Below are 21,044 nucleotides of genomic sequence, written 5' to 3'. Positions count from 1 at the left end.
TCTGTAGCCTTCTCAGTGTTAATTGCTCTTCTCTAGCAGCCATCATACCGTTGGACTAACTGGTAAAATATATGTCCTTATTATTCCTCATTTCCACTTCCAGACCTTTTTCAGTCTTTTCTTTCTAAAAACCTTCAGCTTTGACTTTCATCTCGAGGTGATATCACCTACTTATTCAAGACATCTCCTCTCAGTTCCTGATGATTTTTAGTTCCTGGTTTATAATTGCTCTCTATCTTAATTCTTAGTAATTTAAATTCCTTTGTGAATGATTCTTCCAACTCTTTGGCTTCTTAGTTCCTTGAACTTCTTTCCTACAAAGATCTTTATCTTCACCCTATGTGGGCCGTATCTTCCCATGGTCTTATCATTTTAATTATGACAGTTCTCAAATCTTAATTTCAAGCTTCCATTTTCTGCTTACCATCTCTCATCTTTCTAGCTCACTTCCTTTAGTGTCCTAACAACAACAGTCCTTCGACTTTATTCAGACCTCCAGTCCATTGTCTCTACCATCTTTTCATGATCTTGACCTCTTTCATGCCCTCTCTTCCTTTCTTAGAGTAGGTGTATCCCACACTCACTCATTATGATCACTTTCTTGCATTGCTTCATGGGTCTTCAAGGACAAAAGTCCTTCCCTTGGATGAATGCAACTCTGTCTATTCTGTACCTCACAACTAAATGTGGCTGGAGACAAACCAAATCATGCAGATTGGTGTATCTTTAAATTCATGACAATGATCTTCAGAGAGCTCCTTAATGTTGTTAGACATCATTTATCCATATTCTCCTAAATGGCTATTTTGTACTTAACCTCTCCTTAGACCTTTAAAATACCTCTCCTCCATTTTCACTCTCAGCTCATGACTTCGCTTCCTGTTTTGTTTTACTGACAAAATAAAGGCAATCACAAGAGAATTTTCACAAGCTTCCTACTTGGTCTCTGTTTACTTACCTGCATCTTACACACTTACTCTCCTTTTTCTCCTGTCATTCTAGATGGCCTGTCCAGTCTCCTGTCTAAGACCAAACCTCTGTGTTTGCTTTGAATTACATTCTCTATCCCCTCTGGCCTATTCAAGGACTTCACTCTAATTCTTTCCTGTCTTTCCTGTATCATCAGTATTTTCCTCTGGTAGATCATTACCATAAACATTCAAACATGATGTTATTTCTTCTATTTTTCTCTTGAGCCCACCTTCCCTTCCAGCAATTGCTCCTTGTCTCTAGTCCCCCTGATAACAAAACTTCCCCCAAAGAGTTGTCTGTATTTGTTGTCTCTAAATCCTTTCCTACCATTTCTCTTGAGCTCCGTCTAAACAGGGACCTGCTAATGCTCTTGTCAAAGTCATCAGTGACCACATTACTAAATTCAGTGGTGATTTTACCAGTGTCATGGCTTTTAAGTGTCATCTATATGCACTGTCAATTTTATATCTCTAATTTATATCTCTACCCTAGACCTGTTTCCTGAATTCTAGATTGATGTATCCAGCTGCTTTCACTTTTCTTCTCCACTTGAATGTCTAATACACATTTCACACTTACGTGTCCAAAATGGAAGTCCTCGTCTGTGGTCTTCCCCATTTCAGTTGATGGCAACTTCATTCTTCCAATTGTTCAGTCTAAAATCTTTAGGATCATTATTGACTCCTTTCTGTCATAACCCATATCCAGTTTGTTAGGAAATCTTTTTGGTGCTATCTTCAAAATATATTCAGAATTCAACTGTTTTGCACTACTTCTTCTACCATGACCCTGGCATAATCCATCCTGAGCCTTATGTTAGTATATTTTATTAGCCCCCTCTATGCTCTGCCCTCCTCTGTCAACCCCTTTCCCATCCATTTTCAACACAGCTGACAAAATGATCCTTTTAAAACGTGAATCTAATCATGTTACTCCAATAGCTTCCCCTCTCATTCAAAGTAAAAGTCAAAGCCTTTACATTAGCCTAAATGGCTCAACACATTTCCTGCCCCTGCCATCACTGTTGCCTCTCTGACCTGTCTCCTACCAGTGGCCATTTGGCTTTAGTTACATTGGACTTCTTGTTGTTCGTTAAGCATTTTGCACTGGCTGTTGCCTTTGCCTGAAATACTCTTTTTCTATATATTCTCTTGGTTTGTTTCCTCACCGCTTTTAAGTCTTTGCTTACATGTCACATTCTCCAAGTGAGAATCACCTCGATCAGTCAGTTTAAAAGAACATAACTCTCCTACTCCATATTCTTCACCATCCCTTCCCTGCTTTATGTTTAGTCAAAAAAATATTACTTTCTAATATTGAACAATACAGGTTACTTATTTTATTTATTCCTACTAAAATGTAAGCTCCATAAGATCAGGGATTTTAGACTATTCTATTCACTGCTGTATGCTCAGTATTTAGAATAGTCTTGGCACAGAGTAGGTGCCTCAATAAATATCTGTTGAATAAATATATATGTCCTGGGTTATGGTGTAAAGATGTAAAATGTGTTTTTTAATGTGTATTGCTATAAAAAAAAAGTTTAAAATACTTTAGCAAGTATTTGCCATCAAGTTGGGATTTTGAAAGGTATGTAGGAGTTCTACGGCAAAGAAATTTAGTGAAATTTATATGGTTATCAAGACAGTAGATTAGATATAGCCCAAGAGTAGTTTATTCACCCCAGACAGACTGCTTTAACCAAAAAATTCTCTGGAGTAAGAGTTAAGTGACCTACGTAGCCCTTACTAGAGACCTCATTCAAGTCACTTCACCTCTCAGGCTGCAGCTCCTCATCTATAAAGTCATTGGGCTGAGGTGCTCTCTATGATCTGTTCTAGATCTAATGATCTCTAAAAACCTACATTGCTAATTTTTGCTATAATGATCCTGGAATGAAGTGTATATTAATTGCAAGGATATACTTCTTCCATGAAGAAATTAATGAATCTCAACTGTTTTCTTATCTATTTGTCTCTCGTCATGAGCTAAAGAATTTGTATTTTGACATTCATATTTATGCTAATTTATGATATGTATGGGAGAAACAAGGTTATTTGAATTCACTATTTCTTCTGCATTACCCTGTTTTTGAAATTATCAAAAGATGAAAAGTCAGAGTAAAATATTGATAATTTTTCAAGAATTATAGGAAAAAATTAATAATGCACACTCAGTCATTTTTTTGTTTTTATATTTTCTTTTTCAGACGGTCTTAAAATCACTACACTTGCCAAAAAACAACAGTCTTTATGTCCTTACACCAGACTTACCACCACCTTCATCATCTAGTCATGCTGGGTAAGATGTTTCCATTTCCTGGGAATCTGAAATGAAAAGTTTGTTTTTTTTTTCTTTTCTTAATTATCTTATTGAAATCATAAAGGTTATAATATTGTATAATTTAGGATGTACGTTATTACTTATCAGTTTCTGTATAGACTGCATCATACTCATCACCAGTAATCTAATTTTTATCTGTCACCATACATATGTGCCCCTTTACCCCTTTTGCCCACCCCCATCCCTTGTCCCCTGTGGTAACCACTAATCTGTTCTCTTATCCATGTGTTTATTTATCTTCCACATGTGAGTTTTGAAATCACGCAGTGTTTGTCGTTCTCTGTCTGGCTTATTTCGCTTAACATCATACCCTCAAGGTCCATCCATGTTGTTGGAAATGGGACGATTTTGTCTTTTTTTTATGGCTGAGCAGTATTCCATTGTATATATGCCACCTCATCTTTATCCATTCATCTGTAGCAGAGCACTTGGGTTGCTTTCACATCTAGGCTATTGTGAATAATGCTACAGTGAACATGGGGTGCATAAATCTCTTTGAATTGTTGATTTCACCTTCTTTGGATAAATACCCAGTAGTAGGATAGCTGGGTTGTATGGTATTAGTATTTTTAAATTTTTGAGAAATCTCCATACTGTTTTCCATAGTAGCTGCACCACTTTGCATCCCCACCAGGAGCGTATGAGAGTTCTCTTTTTCCACATCCTCTCCAACATTTGTTACTTTTTGTCTTGTTAATTAGAACCATTCTGACAGGTGTAAAGTGATATCTCATTGTAGTTTTGATTTACATTTCCCTAATAATTAGTGATGTTGAACATCTTTTCATGTGTTTGTTGGCCATCTATGTATCTTCTTTGGAGAAATGTCTCTTCATATTCTCTGCCCATTTTTTGATCAGGCGGTTTGTTTTTTTGTCGTTGAGTTGTATGAGTTCTTTATATATTTTGGAAATTAACGCCTTGTCCGGATATATGATTTGCAAATATTTTCTTCCACTTGGTGGGTTGTCTTTTCGTTTTGTCCATGGTTTCCTTTGCCTTGCAGAAGATTTTTAGTCTGATGTAGTCCCATTTGTTAATTTTTTTCTTTTGTTTCCCTTGCCTGAGTGGACATAGTATTGAAAACCATGCTGCTAAGCCTGATGTCAAGAGTGTACTGTCTATATGTTCCTCTAGGAGTTTTATGGCTTCAGGTTTCACATTCATCTTTAATCCATTTTGAGTTCATTTTTTTGAATGGTGCAAGATAATGGTCTACATTCATTCTTTTGCATGTGGCTGTCCAGTTTTCCCAACACCATTTATTGAAGAGACTTTCCTTTCTCCATTGTATGTTCTTGGCTCTTTTGTCGAAAATTAACTGACCATAGATGTGTGGTTTTATTTCTGGGCTTTCAATTCTGTTCCGTTAATCTGTGTGTCTATTTTTGTATCAGTGCCATACCGTTTTGATTACTATAGCTTTGTAGTATATTTTGAAGTCCGGGATTGTGATGCCTCCAGCTTTGTCCTTTTTTTCCAGAATTTCTTTGGCTTTTCAGGGTCTTCTGTTGTTCCATATAAATTTTAGGGTGCTTTGTTCTATTTTTGTGAAGAATGTCATAGGGATTCTGATTGGGATTGCATGGAATCTGTAGATTGCTTTAGGTAATATGGACATTTAAACTATGTTTATTCTTCCAGTCCATGTGCGTGGAACATCTGTCCATTTCTTTATATCTTCTTTGATTTCTTTCAATAATGTCTTATAGTTTTCAGTGTATAGGTCTTTTACTTCCTTGGTCAAATTTATTCCCAGATATTTTTTCCTTTTGTTGCAGTTGTAAATGGGATTGTATTCTTGAGTTCCCTTTCTGCTAGTTCGTTATTAATGTATGGAGATGCAACTGATTTTTGTAAGTTGATTTTGTACCCTGCAACTTCGCTGTAGTTGTTGATTATTTCTAAAAGTTTTCTGATGGATTCTTTAGAGTTTCTATATAGAGAGTCCTGTCATCTGTAAACAGCAGGCGTTTCATTTCTTCCTTTCCAATTTGGATTCCTTTTATTTCTTTTTCTTCCCTAATTGCTCTGGCCAAAACCTCCAGTACTATGTTGAATGGAAATAGTGAGAGTAGACATCCTTGTCCTGTTCTTATTCTCAGAGAGATAGCTTTTAGTTTTTCACTATTAAGTGATATGTTGGCTGTGGGTTTGTCATATATGGCCTTTGTTATGTTGAGGTACTTTCCTTCTGTACCCATTTTATTGAGAGTTTTTATCATAAATGGATGTTGGATCTTGTTAAATGCTTTCTCTGCATCTATTTAGATGATCATGTGATCTTTATTCCTCATTTTGTTAATATAGTGTATCACATTGATTGATTTGCATATGTTGAACCACCCTTGTGTCCCTGGTCTAAATCCCACTTGATCATGGTGTATGATCCTTCTGATGTATTGCTGTATTTGGTTTGCCAATATCTTGTTGAGAATTTTTGCATCTACATTCATCAGTGATAGTGGCCTGTAATTTTCCTTCTTTTTGCTGTCCTTGCCTGGTTTTGGTATCAGGGTAATGTTGGCCTCATAGCATGAGTTAGGAAGCTTTCTGTCTTCTTCAATTTTTTGGAATAGTTTGAGAAGGACGAGTATTGAATATTCTTTGAATGTTTCACAGAATTCTCCAGAGAAGCCATCTAGTCCTGGACTTTTGTTTTTTGTGAGGTTTTTGATTACTGTTTTGATCTCTTTACTTGTGATTGGGCTATTCACATTCTCTATTTCTGCTTGGTTCAGTTTTGGGATGTTGTATGTGTCTAAGAATTTATCCATTTCTTCTAGGTTATCCAGTTTGTGGGCATAGAGTTTTTCATAGTATCCTCTTATGATCCTTTGTATTTCTGTGGTATCCATTGTAATTCCCCCCTTTCATTTCTAATTTTATTCATTTGAGCTTCTCTCTTTTTCTCTTAGTGAGTCTGGCAAGAGTTTGTCAATTTTGTTTATCTTCTCAAAGAACCAGCTGTTAGTTTCGTTGATCCTTTCTCCGGTTTTTGTTTGTTTGTTTGTTTCAATTTCATTTATTTCTGCTCTAATTTTTATTATTTCCCTCCTTCTGCTGACTTTGGGCTTCTGCTGACTTTGGGCTTTGTTTGGCTTCTTTTTCTAATTCTCTTAGGTGTAGTTTAAGATTACTTATTTGACATTTTTCTTGTTTGTTGAAGGAGGCCTGTATTGTTATGAATTTCCCTCTTATAAACCCTTTTGCTGCATCCCACAAGAGTTGGTATGATGTATTTCCATTTTCATTTGTCTCCAGGTGTTTTTTTTTGGTGTGTGTGAGGAAGATTGGCCCTGAGCTAACACTTGCCAATCCTCCTCTTTTTGCTGAGGAAGACTGGCTCTGGGCTAACATCCATGCCCATCTTCCTCCACTTTCTATGGGATGCCACTACAGCATGGCTCGGTAAGCAGTGCGTCGATGTGCGCCCGGGGTCCGAACCGGCGAACCCCCGGCTGCCGCAGCGGAGCGCATGCATTTAACCGCTTGTGCCACCTGGCCGGCCCCTCCAGGTGTTTTTTGATTTCTCCTTTAATTTCTTCATGAGTCTAATGGTTGTTCAGTAGAATGTTGTTTAGTCTCCACATATTTGTGACTTTCTCAGCTTTTTTCTTGTAGTTGATTTCTAGTTTCATAGCTTGTGGTTGGAAAAGATGCTTGATATGATTTCAATCTTCTTAAATTTATTGAGGCTCGCCTTGTTTCCCAGCATATGGTCTATCTTTGAGAACATTCTATTTGCACTTGAGAAGAATGTATATTCTGCTGTTTTCAGATGGAATGCTCTCTCTGTATCTGGCAAACAAGGCTTGCCTTGTTTCCCAGTATATGGTCTATCTTTGAGAACATTCTATGTGCACTTGAGAAGAATGTGTATTCTGCTGTTTTCAGATGGAATGCTCTCTCTGTATCTGGTAAGTCCATCTGATCAAGTGTTTCATTTATATTTACTATTTCCTTGTTGACTTTCTGTCTGGATGATCTATCCATTGATGTAAGTGGGGTGTTGAGCTTCCCTACTATTATTGTATTGCTGTTAATTTCTTCCTTTAGGTCCGTTCATAGTTGCTTTATAAACTTTGGTGCTCCTGTGTTAGGTGCATATATATTTATATGTGTTACCTCCTCTTGGTGGAAAGTCCCTTTTATCATTATATACTGCCCCTCTTTGTCTCTTATCGTATTTTTATCTTGAAGTCTGCTTTGTTTGATATTAGCATGGCAACACCTGCTTTCTGTTGTTTGCCATTTGCTTAGAGAATCATCTTCCATCCCTTCACTCTGAGCCTATGTTTGTCTTTAGAGCTGAGATGTGTTTCCTGGAGGCAGTGTATAGTTGAGTCTTGTTTTCTAATCTGTCCAGCGACTTTGTGTCTTTTGATTGGAGAATTCAATCCATTTAATTTAGAGTGATTATTGATATATGAGGGCTTAATACTGCCATTTATTTAGTTTCCTCTTGTTTTATATTTCCATTGTTTCTCTTCCTTTGTATTTCTGACTGCCATTTCATTTTTGTGTTTTTCTGTGGAGATTTTCTCAGTTTTCTTTTTTTATGAATTGTGATTCTGCTCTGATTTTTTGTTTAGTGGTTACTGTGAGGTTTGTATAAAAGATGTCATAGATGAGATAGTCCATTTTCTGATAGCCTTTTGTCTCCATTAACCTAAGCAGGTTCCATTCCATTTCTCTTCTCCTTCTGAGTTACTGTTGTCACAAATTATTGTGTTTTGTGTTGTGAGTTTGTGACTAAGTTGAAGTGTTTATTGTTAGTTTTCATGCTTTCCTTCCCTTTATAAGTTATAACTAAATATTTGCTACCCTGTTCTGAAAGAGAGCTGTGGTTTTCTGATTTTGTCTGTCTATTTATCTCCTTGCTCAAAGCTTTGTAGACCTTTGTCTTTTTGTTTTAGGTATGTGGGCATCCTTAATCTTTTCTTGTAGGGGAGGTCTAGTGGTGATGAAGTCCCTCAGCTTTTGTTTATCTGCGAAAGATGTTATTTCTCCGTCATATCTGAAGGATAATTTCCATGGATAGAGTATTTTTGGTTGAAAGTTTTTGTCTTTAAGTATTTTGAATATATCATTCAGTTCTCTCCTAGCCTGTAAGGTTTTTGCCGAGAAATCCACTGCAACCTTGATAAGGTTTCCTTTGTAGGTTATTTTCTTCTACCTTGCTGCCCTTAATATTTTCTCTTTGTTTTTGACTTTTGCCAGTTTTACTGTTATATGCCTTGGAGAAGGTTCTTTAGCTTCGATGTAATTAGCAGTTCTATTGGCTTCATTTATTTGTAAGTCCAGTTCTTTCCCCAGGTTTGGGAAGTTCTCAGCTATTATTTCTTAGAACAAGCCCTCTGCTCCTTTTTCCCTCTCTTATCCCTCTGGAATACCTATAATCCTTATGTTTCTTTTCCTAATGGAGTCAGATATTTCTTGAAGCATTCCTTCATTTTTTAAAAATCTTAGTTCTCTCTCCTCCTCCACCTGGATCATTTCTAGGTTTCTGTCCTCTAAACCGTTAATTCTTTCCTCGATAACATCAGCTCCATTTTTTAAGGATTCTAGATTATTTTTTATCTCATTAATTGTGTTCTTCATATCCAGAATTTCTCCTTGTTTTTTTTTATATTTTCAATCTTTTTGGTGATATATTCCTTCTTTTCATTATTTTAATCCTGAGCTCATTTAACTGTCTTTCTGAGTTTTCTTGTAAATTGTTGTATTTCTTTGTGACAGCTATTTTGAATTCTCTGTCATTTAGATTGTAACTTCTGTGACTTCAGGGTTAGTTTCTGGAGATTTTGTCATTTTCCTTTTTCTCTGAATTGTTGCTGTACTTTATCATGGTGTTTGATGAACTAATCTTTTGCCGGCACATTTGTGGTAGTATCAGGTTGCAGATTCTACTTGCTACCACTTGGGGGAAGCAGGAGCTATATTTCTGATCCCATCCTGTCTGCTGGAAGTTGCGTGTATATGGTGGGTGCTACCATCAGGTGGGAAAGCGTTCACTCACAGGCTCAGGGTTGCCACCACTCCGAGACACATTCCCACTTGTTGGGCCTCAGTGGTACTATGGGCACTTGCACCACCCAGGAAAGTGTTCGCATGCGCATGTAATCTGCTACCACCTCTTCTTATGGTTGTGCCGGCCATGCCAGCCACTGTGCTCATTGGGCCGGGCTTCTTTCTGGGGTTGAGCCCTGGGCCACTTGTTGGGACTGCAGCAGCAGTATTGGCTCTCCCACTGTCGGGAAAGTGTTTATGCACGGGCTCAGGGCTGCCACCACCCCTTCCCACAGTCACACTGAGGCGCGTTCCCACTTTCTTGGCCACAGCATTACTATGGGCACTTGAATTGGCCTGGAAAGTGTTTGGGCATGCGCACAGGGCTGCCAGGGAAGGGTAGGGGAGTGCTCATCTATCTCCACCACTTCCCAGGGAGCCAGTCAATCCTCCTTCAGATGTATAGTTGCATGGGTTTCTCAGGTGTCCTATTGCGCTGTGTGGGTATCCTCCATTGGTCAGTGAATGCGCATTTAGTTGTGGTTCAAAGGAGGAGAGATAAAAGGAATAGCTCACTCCACCATGTTGCTGATGTCACTCTCCTCTAAGTTTTAAGTGGTATATAAATATCAAAGTCAAATCAAAATCTTCTTGAAGCTTTAGCTTACCAACAGCCATTAACTATATAAATTTTCAAATTTTTTGGCTTGGATTGTTTGTTTGATTTTAGTAGTGGAACTTTTTTTTCCAAGAAAGTCTCTGGAAATCTCCATTTTGTAAAAAAAAAAAAGTCAAAAATGGCACTTCTCTGTTTGAAGGGGAAGGAGTAGAGTTTGAGGAAAGAGAATGAATGAATGGAACTCCAACTTCTCCCATGGCCAAAGAAGGCATACCTTTGAGGAAAATTCACTGGGCTCTGGAGAATAGGGCTTGAAAACATACTGAAATAAAATTTTTATTAAGATTTTCTCTGTATTTGGAATGGAGGGTCTCATTCTTTTTGCAGTTTTCACAGTGAAACTCAGTACATTTATAGAATGATCAAATGAATTTAATATTATGTATTATCTTATTATTGCTAGATGAAGCAAACTGATATAAATTGAATAATTATGCTAGTGATAGAGTAATAATTTTTGTGAGTATAGTATCATTCCAAAACTAAGTTTAAGTTGTTTTTAGATTTTCACAATTTTTGTACACATTTTCTTCTTTTTTAATACAACTTGATGATTTTTGTGATGGAGACCTGTGTCCCTAAACCTCGAATATTGTTAAACTTCCCCCCCGCCCCACCTATTATGTAACAGAAGGAAAAATTCCTGTTTTTCTCTGCCACACTACTAACAGGACACTTCTGGCCACCAAATGTGTGAGGTATATTTTTCCCACACCAGGCAATTCTTCAACACCAGCTGGATGTTCCATAATTTATCTAAATTCTGATACTATCTACCTGGAGACAGCATCAGATCCCATAGGTTCAGGACTCAGTCTCACAAGACTGCTGCCACATCACACACCAATTGCAAGTCTAGATTGTCACCCGTGCTTCTGAACAAGTGGATATAAATTGGAGGTTCCCACAATCCCCTTCTTGGGTTTGATAATTTGCTAGAATGGCTCACAGAACTCAGAGAAGCACTCTAATTACTATTACCAATTTATTACTAAGCATATTTTAAAGGATATAAGTGAACAGCCAGATGAAGAGATACATAGGACAAGATCCCAAAGAGTCCTGAGCACAGGAACTTCTTTGCCTGTAAAGTTTGGGTTGTGCTACCTTCCCTGTACGTGGATGCATTCTTGTTCACCACCCTGGAAGCTTTCCAAAACCCTTCAGCTGTGATTTTTTATGGAGACTTCGTTACATAGGCATGATTGGTTAAATCATTGTTTATTAGTGATTAACTCAGTCTCCAACCCCTCTGTTGTCCCCAGAGGTGGGGGGCAGAGAGATGCAGGTAGCTGAAAGTTCCGACCCTCTAATCACATGGGGTTCCCCTGGTAACTATCCCCCATCCAGAGGGGTTTTCCAAAAGTCACCTCATTAACAAACTCAGGTGTAGTTGAAAGGGACTTGTTATGAATAACAGAAGACTCCTTGTTCTTTTTGCCTTTATCACTCTTACCACTTAGAAAATTTCAGGGGTTTTAGGAGCTCTCTGGGGAAGAAAACCAAATATATATGTATTTTTAATGTCTTTGAAAACCCTGGGATTTTGTTTGTTGTGTTTTAGTTTTATTTTATTGAGGTGGTATTGGCATTTAGCATTGTGTAAATTTCAGGTGTACATTATTATATTTCAGTTTCTGTATAGACTGCATTATGTTCACCACCAATAGTCTACTTTTTATCTGTCACCATACACATGTACCCTTATACCCCTCCCGTCCTCCCTCCACCCCCTTTTCCTCTGATAACCACTAATCTCTTTTCCTTATCTGTGTGTTTGTTTATCTTCCACATATGAATGAAATCATTCTGTATTTGTCTTTCTCTATCTGACTTATTTCGCTTAGCTTAATGCCCTCACGGTCCATCCATGCTGTCGCAAATGGCATGATTTTGTCCTTTTTTATGGCTGGGTAGTATTCCATTTTGTGTGTGTGTGTATACCACATTTTCTTTATCCATTCATCAGTTGATGAAGAATTCAGTCCATTTACATTTTGAATGATTATTGATATATGAGGGCTTAATACTGCCATTTTATCTCTTGTTTTCTAGTTGTTCTATATTTCCATTATTTCTTTTGTATTTCTGAGTGCCATTTCAGTTTGGTGGTTTTCTGTGATGGTTTTCTCTTTATGATTTGTGGCTCTGCTCTGATTTTTTGTTTATTGGTTACCATGCGGTTTGTATAAAAGATCTCATAGATGAGTTAGTCCATTTTCTGATAGCCTCTTATCTCCGTTAGCCTAAGTAAGTTCCAACTCTTTCCTCTTCCCCTTCTGAGTTATTATTGTCACAAATTATTCTTTTTCTTGTTGTGCGTTTGTGACTCAATTGAAGGATAGTTATTTTTGATGCTTTCTTTCCCTTTATCCTTTGGTTTATAATTGTTTCCTAACCTGTTGTGATAGAGAGCTGCAATTTTCTGATTTTGTCTATTTATCTCCTTCCTCAAAGCTTTGTAAACTTTTGCCCCCTTTTTTCAGGTAGGAGGGCTCCCTTCATCATTTCTTCGAAGGCAGGTCTTGTGGCAATGAACTCCCTCAGCTTTTGTTTGTTTGGGAAAGCTTTTATTTCTCTGTCATATCTGAAGGATAATTTTGTTGGAAAGAGTATTCTTGGCTGACAGGTTTTGTCTTTCAGTATTTTGAATATATCATTCCACTCTCTCCTACTCTGTAAGATTTCTGCAGAGAAGTCTGCTAAAAGCCTGATAGGGGTTCCTTTGTAAGTTATTTTCTTCTCTCTTGCTGCCCTTAACATTTTTTCTTTGTTACTGAGTTTTGACAGTTCTCATATAATATGCCTTGGAGAAGGTCTTTTTGCATTGATATAATTAGAAATTCTATTGGCTTCATGAACTTGCATGTCCAGTTCTTTCCCCTGGTTTGGGAAGTTCTCAGCTATTATTTCTTTGAATGAGCTCTCTGCTCCTTTCTCCCTCTGGGATACCTATAATCCTCATGTTACTTTTCCTAATTGAGTTGGATATTTGTCGAAGAATTTCTTTGTTTTTAAAAATCTTAGTTCTCTCTCCTACTCCACCTGGCTCATTTCTGGGTTTCTATCTTCGAGGTCACTAATTCTCTCCTCTATAAGGTCTACTGTATTTGTTATGCTTTCTACATTATTTTTTATCTCATTAATTGTGTTCTTCATATCCAGAATTTGTTTGGTTTTTTTTTTTTTTTTTTTTTTTGAGTTTCAATCTTTGGTGAAGTATTCCTTCTGTTGATTAATTTTATTCCTGACCTCACTGAAGTATCTTCCCAGGTTTCCTTGTAACTCATTGAGTTTCTTTATGACAGCTATTTTGAATTTTATGTCAGTCAGATTCTAATCTTCTGTGACTTCAAGTTTGGTTTCTGGAGAAGTGTCATTCTCCTTCTGTTCTGCTGTGTTACTGTACTTCTTCATAGGGTTAGATGAATCGATCCTCTGCCAGTGCATTTGTGGTACTAACCACCTTTCTTATTTGAGTATGTCTTTGGTTACTTTGGTTCTCAGCTGCTTCTGGTTGTTTTTGAGAGCTTGCAGTTTCCACCCTCCACTACCTCTGCTAGAGGCATTGTCAGTGCCCTCCTTGTACTGCTTGTGCCTCTGAGACTGCTGGTGCTTTGCTGCTTTCCATGTTGCTGTTGTCTCAGGTGTTGCCACCAGGGTCACCAGGCTATGAGCACTTCTGCTGCTTCCAGGGTCTCCTGGGTCTTGTGTTCTCACACTTGCTCTCCATGGGCTCTCCACGGGCTCAGGTGCTACTGCCCTGTGCACCACCTGTGCTGCTGCTCCTAGGTTATCTGGGGGTGCTGGCAGCACCGCTGCCAGGGGCACTGGGTTCTCAGATGTTGCTGTTGCTGTCAGGGGCCCATGTTCTTGTATGCAGCCCTGCTGCTGGTAGAGCTGGTGTCAGGAGTGCTGCCACTAGAGGCTGGGTCTCAGATTCTGCTGTCGTTCCTGAAGCCTCAGGTCCCAGGTGCCACCTGTCACTGCTGGGAAAGCAGTAGGGCTTAAGCTGCTAGTGTTGTTGCTTCCCCTGCAGTCTCTGATCACTGATGCCACCAGTGTGCTTTTTGAGACCTCAGGTCAGGGCACCCTGCTCCTGCTGGTGAAATCCACATTTTGGTTGCTGTCCTCGCTGCTGGAGAGACCCACACCACTGCTAGAGGAGGAGAGGGCTGGGTCAGAGGTACCGCTCTGTGTCCTGAAGCTTCAGGATGTGTGCGCCACCCGCCACCTCTGGGAGGGGCAGAAGCTGCAGTCTCTGGTTGTTGGTACTAATGCATGCACTGGTAAACTGCTCTGAGACCTCAGATCAGGGCACCCTGTCCCTGTCAGGGAAATTTACACCTTGGATGTAGTCTGCACTGCTGGACAGACCAGCATGACTGCTGGGGGAGAGGAAGAGAGTGGTCCCAGCTCCACTGTGTCTTGGAGTCTCAGGACATGTGTGCCATCCACCATCGCTCAGGGGAGGGCAAGGGCTGAGCCATGAGTGCCGTGTTTGCCCTTGCAGCCTGTGGTCACTGACGAGAGTCCTGGTGTGATGGATCTGTGTTTTGGATCCATGCCGCCGGGGTAGAGGGAGGGGGCTGCTCCCCTAGTTCTACTGCCTCCCGAATGTCCAGTCCACGCTCCTTCAGTTGTATAGATGCATGGATTACTCAGGTGTTCTGGTGTGCCGTGCAGGGAGTCCTTTGTTGGTCACTGGATGTAGACTGGTTGTAAGTTAGAGGAGAGAAATAAAGGGGGAATGACTCACTCCACCCTGATGCTGACATCACCCCTTATATACCTCTCATTTTAGATCATGTTATCAAAGGTAGTCAGTAGCAAAAAGAAAATTCAGTTTGACTCTACCAAAGTAGAAATCACTGAATTGAAAAAAGTTAAATCTAATGTATTTGTATTTGATAGTCTGTTAGTAGTTTGTTTTAGGTTAAGAATTTAAAATTTCTTGGGTTGCTCTTTATCCGCTATGTTCAGATCACATATTAATGGAAAGTGGAATTTGCACACTATAACAAACAGCCAAACAGTACTTGTAGTCCTCATGTTTATAGTAATGTTGATATAAACAGATGAGCTTATACTAAATTATATTAATCCAGATGAGATTAAGTTAAACAAAGAGTTATAGGTATGGTTCTGTATCTAGTCAGGTAGACCATTATTTTGTAGGTTAGTTAACAGAGTGTAACCACTGTCATCCAATATGTGATCCACCTAATTACAAGCAGATCGGAAACATCATTGGTTATAATCTGTTGCTTTCTGGTAGCATGATTAAATGGATTTATTAAAATATCTTCCTGGGCTAATGGAAATGTTCTTCATTGCCATGTGGCTGACCTTAGTTGATTGCCAGTTGCTCAGTCCCTAGGCAAGCAGGGACCTACAGTGCTTCTGAAATGCAATGTTTATTGGAGAATGAGTACTTCATATAGCACTAAAGTAGTCTTCCCTAGTTAGCTTTATGGATTTTTACCAAGTTATAATGATACTATTGTTACCGCACAGAATTAGGGTTCTCTACCTGATGTGCGTAAAAACCAATTATTACGGCATCAGCTTTTGAGAAAAGAAAACGCTTTATTGCGAGGTCAACAAGCAAGGAGACAGGAAGCAAAAACTCTCAAATCTGTCTTCACTATCCAGGGCTTGGGGCAAAATTCATGGGATAAAAGGGCAGGGCAGTCTGATATGTGGAGATGGATGATTGGCGGTGTGGAGAAGTGAGGTAATTGATGATCTGCGCAAGCGTAGTCAAGCTTCATGGCTCTTCATAGGATGTATGTTCACAAAATGGTGGCATTAGCATGATCTGAGGGTGGAGTTTTTTATCCCCTGACATCAAAACTTTCACCTATCAGGCATTTGTGCAGGCCCAGTGGATGGGTTGGTGGTCTTAACTGGCCTGAACTGGACAAGGGGTCAACTCTCAGTTCCTGAAAAACAACTCTTAATTACTCTGTTGATAAGATGGAGTCATTTCAAATTGGTCTTAGTGGGCCCATGGTTACACTATTTCCTGTGTTGGAACAATAAGAAAGACAGAAAAATTCAAAGCCAAACAAAGACCTAAAGTACAGAGTATCTGGGTGGTGGGAGGAGAGGCATATGGAGGCTCTTGCTAATGACAAAATCATATTAATGCACTTTTTATTAAAATCTAACTAAAAAGCCAAGGTATATTTCTTTTGGTGTGCTAATCTATCTCTCTATAAAAACTGAGATTATTTTTCTTTTTTTGTGATGTATATCTTAAATTCTGATTTCATGGGAGACAATTAAAAAAAAAACAAAAGCAAAATCCATGCAGAACCTTGAAAGCTAATAGTAATAATTATTTTTAACTTGTGATTTTCATTTTGTGTTTCACCAAATAAAAGTTTTTTAACATCTTGACTGTATAGTGGAGTCCACAAAACAATTTCCTGTTGAGTTGTATAGCACATCATATTATCGAATATGGTAGACAGATAAAATTGCTCTGAACTAAATTCCATAATGAATAAAATTGATTTGTTTCTGCAGAATTTTGTTATAATTGGTTGATTCATAGAAATCTTATTTGTAAATTGTAGCCTAATTTATAATCTAAAAAAGGAGAAAATAAAAGGTAATTCTGATTCTTAGTGTTACACTTGAGAATTAGCAAATGAATAGCTCTGAAACTGGTAGAGGAAGTAGGAAAGTTTATGTACATATTACCCTCATCCCTTTCTTCTCAGCTTTGGGATTTTTTTTTTTTTTTAAATGGCATATCTTATTTAGGTGATTGGTTTGATGTTTAATTAATTTTACTTTTTACTTCTCTGAGATGAGTCAGTGGATGTTGGAAGATGGAGGGGCGTTGGATAATTAACTGCCTGTTAATTGCAGTGCAGAACTATGACGAGGTGCTGCTGCTGGCTTCCTCCATTTTAATTCCAGTGTAATGGCCAACATTAGGTTCTTTCTTTATAAAGTATCCATTTTCTTTAAACAGACTAGACAACAATGGTATTATAGTGTCACTCTTAAACAAAATTTATTATAACCAAATCAGGAAAGTAATATGATTATAATCTATCTCTCCAGACAAAAGACATCAAGCATAGTGAGAAAAATCCTGGATTTCAGTCCCAGATTGGCTAGGACCTTAGATTTTTCATTTATAAAATGGAGTACTGTTTTAGTTGCCAGGGTGGTTGTAAAATGTCAGTAAGCAGGAGTAGTATATTATATGCAAAAGCATAAATTACAAAGCACAATTATTAAAATGATTTATTTATGCTAATAAATACCAGTAGTAATCTTTTTTATTTAACTCTTACTTGATTCTTATAACAACCCTGCAAGGACACAGGTTAATTTTGATACCTCTATTTTATGGATGAGGAAATCAAGGTGCTTAGAAGAGTTTTGTGGCTTGTTCAACAGTAAATGCTTCTAACTCTGAAGTGTCCATATGACTCTCCATCTACTACAGCTTTTAGATTCTTGACGGAAATATGCAAAGCTTTATTGCAAAGATAACTTCTTTTTTGGAGACTGTTCTCTAGAATGAGATTTTTTGTTTTCAATCTTGTGTAGGAGTGGAAAAATGTTCCCTTCTTCCCTTCTAACTTCTTTGGCTGGTCTAATAATTAAATCAACATAAGATAGATTAATAGGAGAAAAACAAATTAAATTTCGTACGTATGGGATACTCGTATGGTATAGGGGCCTGGGGTTTCCAAGGGGAGGAGGGTAATTCACAGGACAATAAGAAGAGCAGAGGTTTGGTAATTAGATGTTTGCCCTGCCATACAGATAAAAAGTTGTCTCTGGTGATAGCTCTCTTTCTGGGCTGTGCCCTGTATCTGAATTATTTTAGGTAGTTAAATGAGAGGTAAAAGTTTTTTTTTAATTTGCTGGGCCTTGATTGCCTTCAGCTCAAAACAATCTGCATGCCAAGTGGCACATTTTTAGGCAGCCTATTCTGCTTTCCTTCACTTGTAATTTGTCATTATATGGTCTTTGAAGAGCATTTATATACATTGTTTCACTTATTGTAATTCTTCTCAAGAATATTTATGAAATTTCAATGTGTGAATTTACTTTTAGTTACAGTACATTATAGTACATAATCATTTAATAAAATGTAGATATAAAATAACATGCTCTTAAATTGTTTACTGACAAATCATTTTATTCTCAGGGTTTGGTGAGAACTCTAGGTATAGAGAACTATGTCTTAAACCATGTCCTATAAAAGTTTTTTTCTTAACTTGACTTTACTGCCACTAGGGGGTGCCTGGTAATTGAGTCTTATTTTGTATTTACAGCTTCTTTCTTAAAAAAAAAAAAAAGGCTAAGTGCAGCACACTTATGATATGAGTGCCTATGGTTGAATTATATTTAGAATTATTTTAAAGCAAAATTATGTTCTTCAGAAAACAGAATTTCAAGCCTTCTGAGAATTTGAGTGAACTCTTACTCTTCATAATAGTTGAAAAGCATTTAAAAACCTTTTTTAATGGGTCAGATTTAATAAATCGCTAACTAATTGAAAGGTGAAGCAGTACCCCTATGGCACAACTTCAAATTATACTGTAAATCATAGTAAAATTAAAAAGGGAATAAAACCTGTTAATTATGCATGTTTCATATTATTGTAGGAAAGATTCAGTCCATCAAAGATTTGTTGATTTCCTACTAGATGAAAACAAGCTCTGCCCTCAAGGAGCTTATAACCTGTTCATTAAAGGTTATGATGGTTTTTTCTTAATTCACCTCTTTACAGAAATTTTCCTTCATTAGTGTTCTGTCTGCTACTCAGGTTGATTCATCCAGTAAGCTCCTCTTCATCTGCTCTAAAGGTTGGTGTCCTGAGAGTTCTGTTCTCAGCAGTCCCTTCTCCCTGACATCTACTCTCAGCCCTTCAATTTCCAAATATGTATAGATGACTCACAAATCTCTGTTTATAAGCCCACATGTCCTAGTGCTAATGGAGCTTTTCCCTGTTGTGTGTTCCATATGTAATTCAAAGTTGTATATCTAGAACTGAAACAATCCTGAGAAATCTGTACTACTGCCTATATTTTTTTGTCTCAAATGTATAATGGTGCAAAATACTGCAGTGTATTCCAAATAGGATGATAATTATTTAAAAAGCCATTGAGTTTGGCATATAAGTAACTGATGACTTTATTGAGATCGTTTTTGGTATAAAGATGAGAAAGAGAATCAGATTGTAGTAGATTTTGAGGGATAAGTGAGAAATGAGGAATTGGAGTTACTGTTATTTTCAGAAAACTCAACTCTGAAGGAAAGAAGAAATTGAGGGAGGAGTAGGGTCAGGAAACTGGAGAATTATTAGAAGTATGAGGAGAAAGACACAGCAAATAGGAAAAATTTGAAAAAGTGAAACCAAAAAAGGGCTAGTGGCCAAAAAGGATGTGGGAGTGTCTTAGCTTGAGTTGCTATAACATAATACCATAGACTGGGTAGCTTAAACAGCAGACATATATTTTTCACAGTTCTTGAGGCTGGAAAGTCCAAGATCAATGTTCTGGCAAGGTTTGCTTTCTGGTGAGAGCTCTCTTCCTGGCTTGCAGTGTTCTCACATGGCAGAGAGAAACAGAGCTCTGGTCTCTCTTTCTCTTCTTATAAAGACACCAATCCTGTTGGATTAGGACCCCACCCTTATGACCTCATTTAACCTTAATACGTCCTAAAGATTGTCTCCGAATACAGTCATATTGGGGGTTAGGGCTTCAACATAAGAATTCTAGGGGGGATACAGTTCAGTCCAAAGCAGGGAAGCAGGGTGGAGTCCAGGGATTGAGTGTTGAAATGAAGATAGCTAGCAGGTTTAGAGACAGTAGGAAAGGTAGAAGAACAGAAAGTTGGAGCAAGTGGAGAACATTTCTGGGTTCTGGATTTCAGAGCTGTTATAGTTGATGACGAAGTGCAAATTATAGATAATACTGAAATAGAAGATAGGTAATAGTTACAAGAATAAGGATTTAAGGAAGCATGAAATTAAAGTATGTGGTAAATATAGTGACACAATAATTATCATTTATGAAGACAGGCTTTTGGCTAAGCTCTTTATATTATTAAATCTTCACAGTAAATCATACATAGGTGTTATTACCCACAGTTTGCAGATGGGGAAACTGAGTTAGTAGAAGTGGTGAAGTGATGACAGAGAGAGAGTAGTTATTGGGAGTTTGTTTAGGTTCTTGTTTGAAGAACGCTAGAGATACTGATTAACTGTAGTCTGTGTTAGAAAACATAAACCTAGGTATAAATGTTATAACTAAAGAGGATAAACACTAAAGAAAAATAACCTGTATACTTCTAGAAGAAAAAAGAGAATGAGAAAACTTAGTCAGTACTTCAGCAAACAGTGATATGAAAAAGAAGCACAGGAAAACAAGGAGAGTAGAAAACAGAAAATATGGTAGCAAAAAAAAAATCAAATGTATCAAAATCTCAGTAAAGAAAGTATTAAACTCTCCTATTAAAGACAGAAGCTCTCAAATAGGGTTTTAAAAATAGTCAGCTCTATGTTGTTTACCAGAGAAACATCTTTTAAAGAAATGACATAGAAAAAATGAAGCAACAGAAAATTATATTCTAGGTGCTCCAGCCAAATATTAAAAGAATGTAGTATAGCAATATTAATATTACATAAAATTGAATTTAAGGCAAATAGCATTGAGGGACAATTTACCAAGAAGACAGGACAATTGTTAACTTGTGTGCACAAATCAGCAAAAATGGACAGAATTACAAGGAGAAATAGATCAACCACAAGCATACATAAACATATTTCAGGAACTAATGAATTAAGCAATAAATCTTTGTGGGCTATAGAAGATTTGAATAACTGAATTAAGCATACATGGAATACTTATGAACATTGACTATGTACTAGAACCCAAAGCCAGTATCAAAGAATCCCTATTATACTGACCCCATTATCTGACCATTATGCAGTAAAATTAGAAGTAAAGTAATAATGAAAAGATTTCTCTGAGATACTCCATACATTTGGATGCTACAA

The 21,044-nt window shown here is 37.6% G+C and overlaps 1 protein-coding gene across 4 annotated transcripts in view; it reads left to right on the top strand.

Annotated features, from left to right (window-relative positions):
- FAF1 (Fas associated factor 1) overlaps positions 1-21,044 on the top strand; it is a 493,835-nt gene that overhangs the window by 228,646 nt on the left and 244,145 nt on the right. For all 4 annotated transcript variants that reach the window (XM_058552367.1, XM_058552369.1, XM_058552370.1 and 1 more), the window contains one exon: positions 3,182-3,273. In XM_058552367.1, coding sequence (XP_058408350.1) covers positions 3,182-3,273 — 92 coding nt within the window. The remainder of the gene's footprint in view (positions 1-3,181; positions 3,274-21,044) is intronic.

The sequence above is a fragment of the Diceros bicornis genome, chromosome 13, assembly GCF_020826845.1.
Source record: "Diceros bicornis minor isolate mBicDic1 chromosome 13, mDicBic1.mat.cur, whole genome shotgun sequence".
Taxonomy (NCBI): domain Eukaryota; kingdom Metazoa; phylum Chordata; class Mammalia; order Perissodactyla; family Rhinocerotidae; genus Diceros; species Diceros bicornis.
This window is presented reverse-complemented; position numbering and strand designations above follow the sequence as displayed.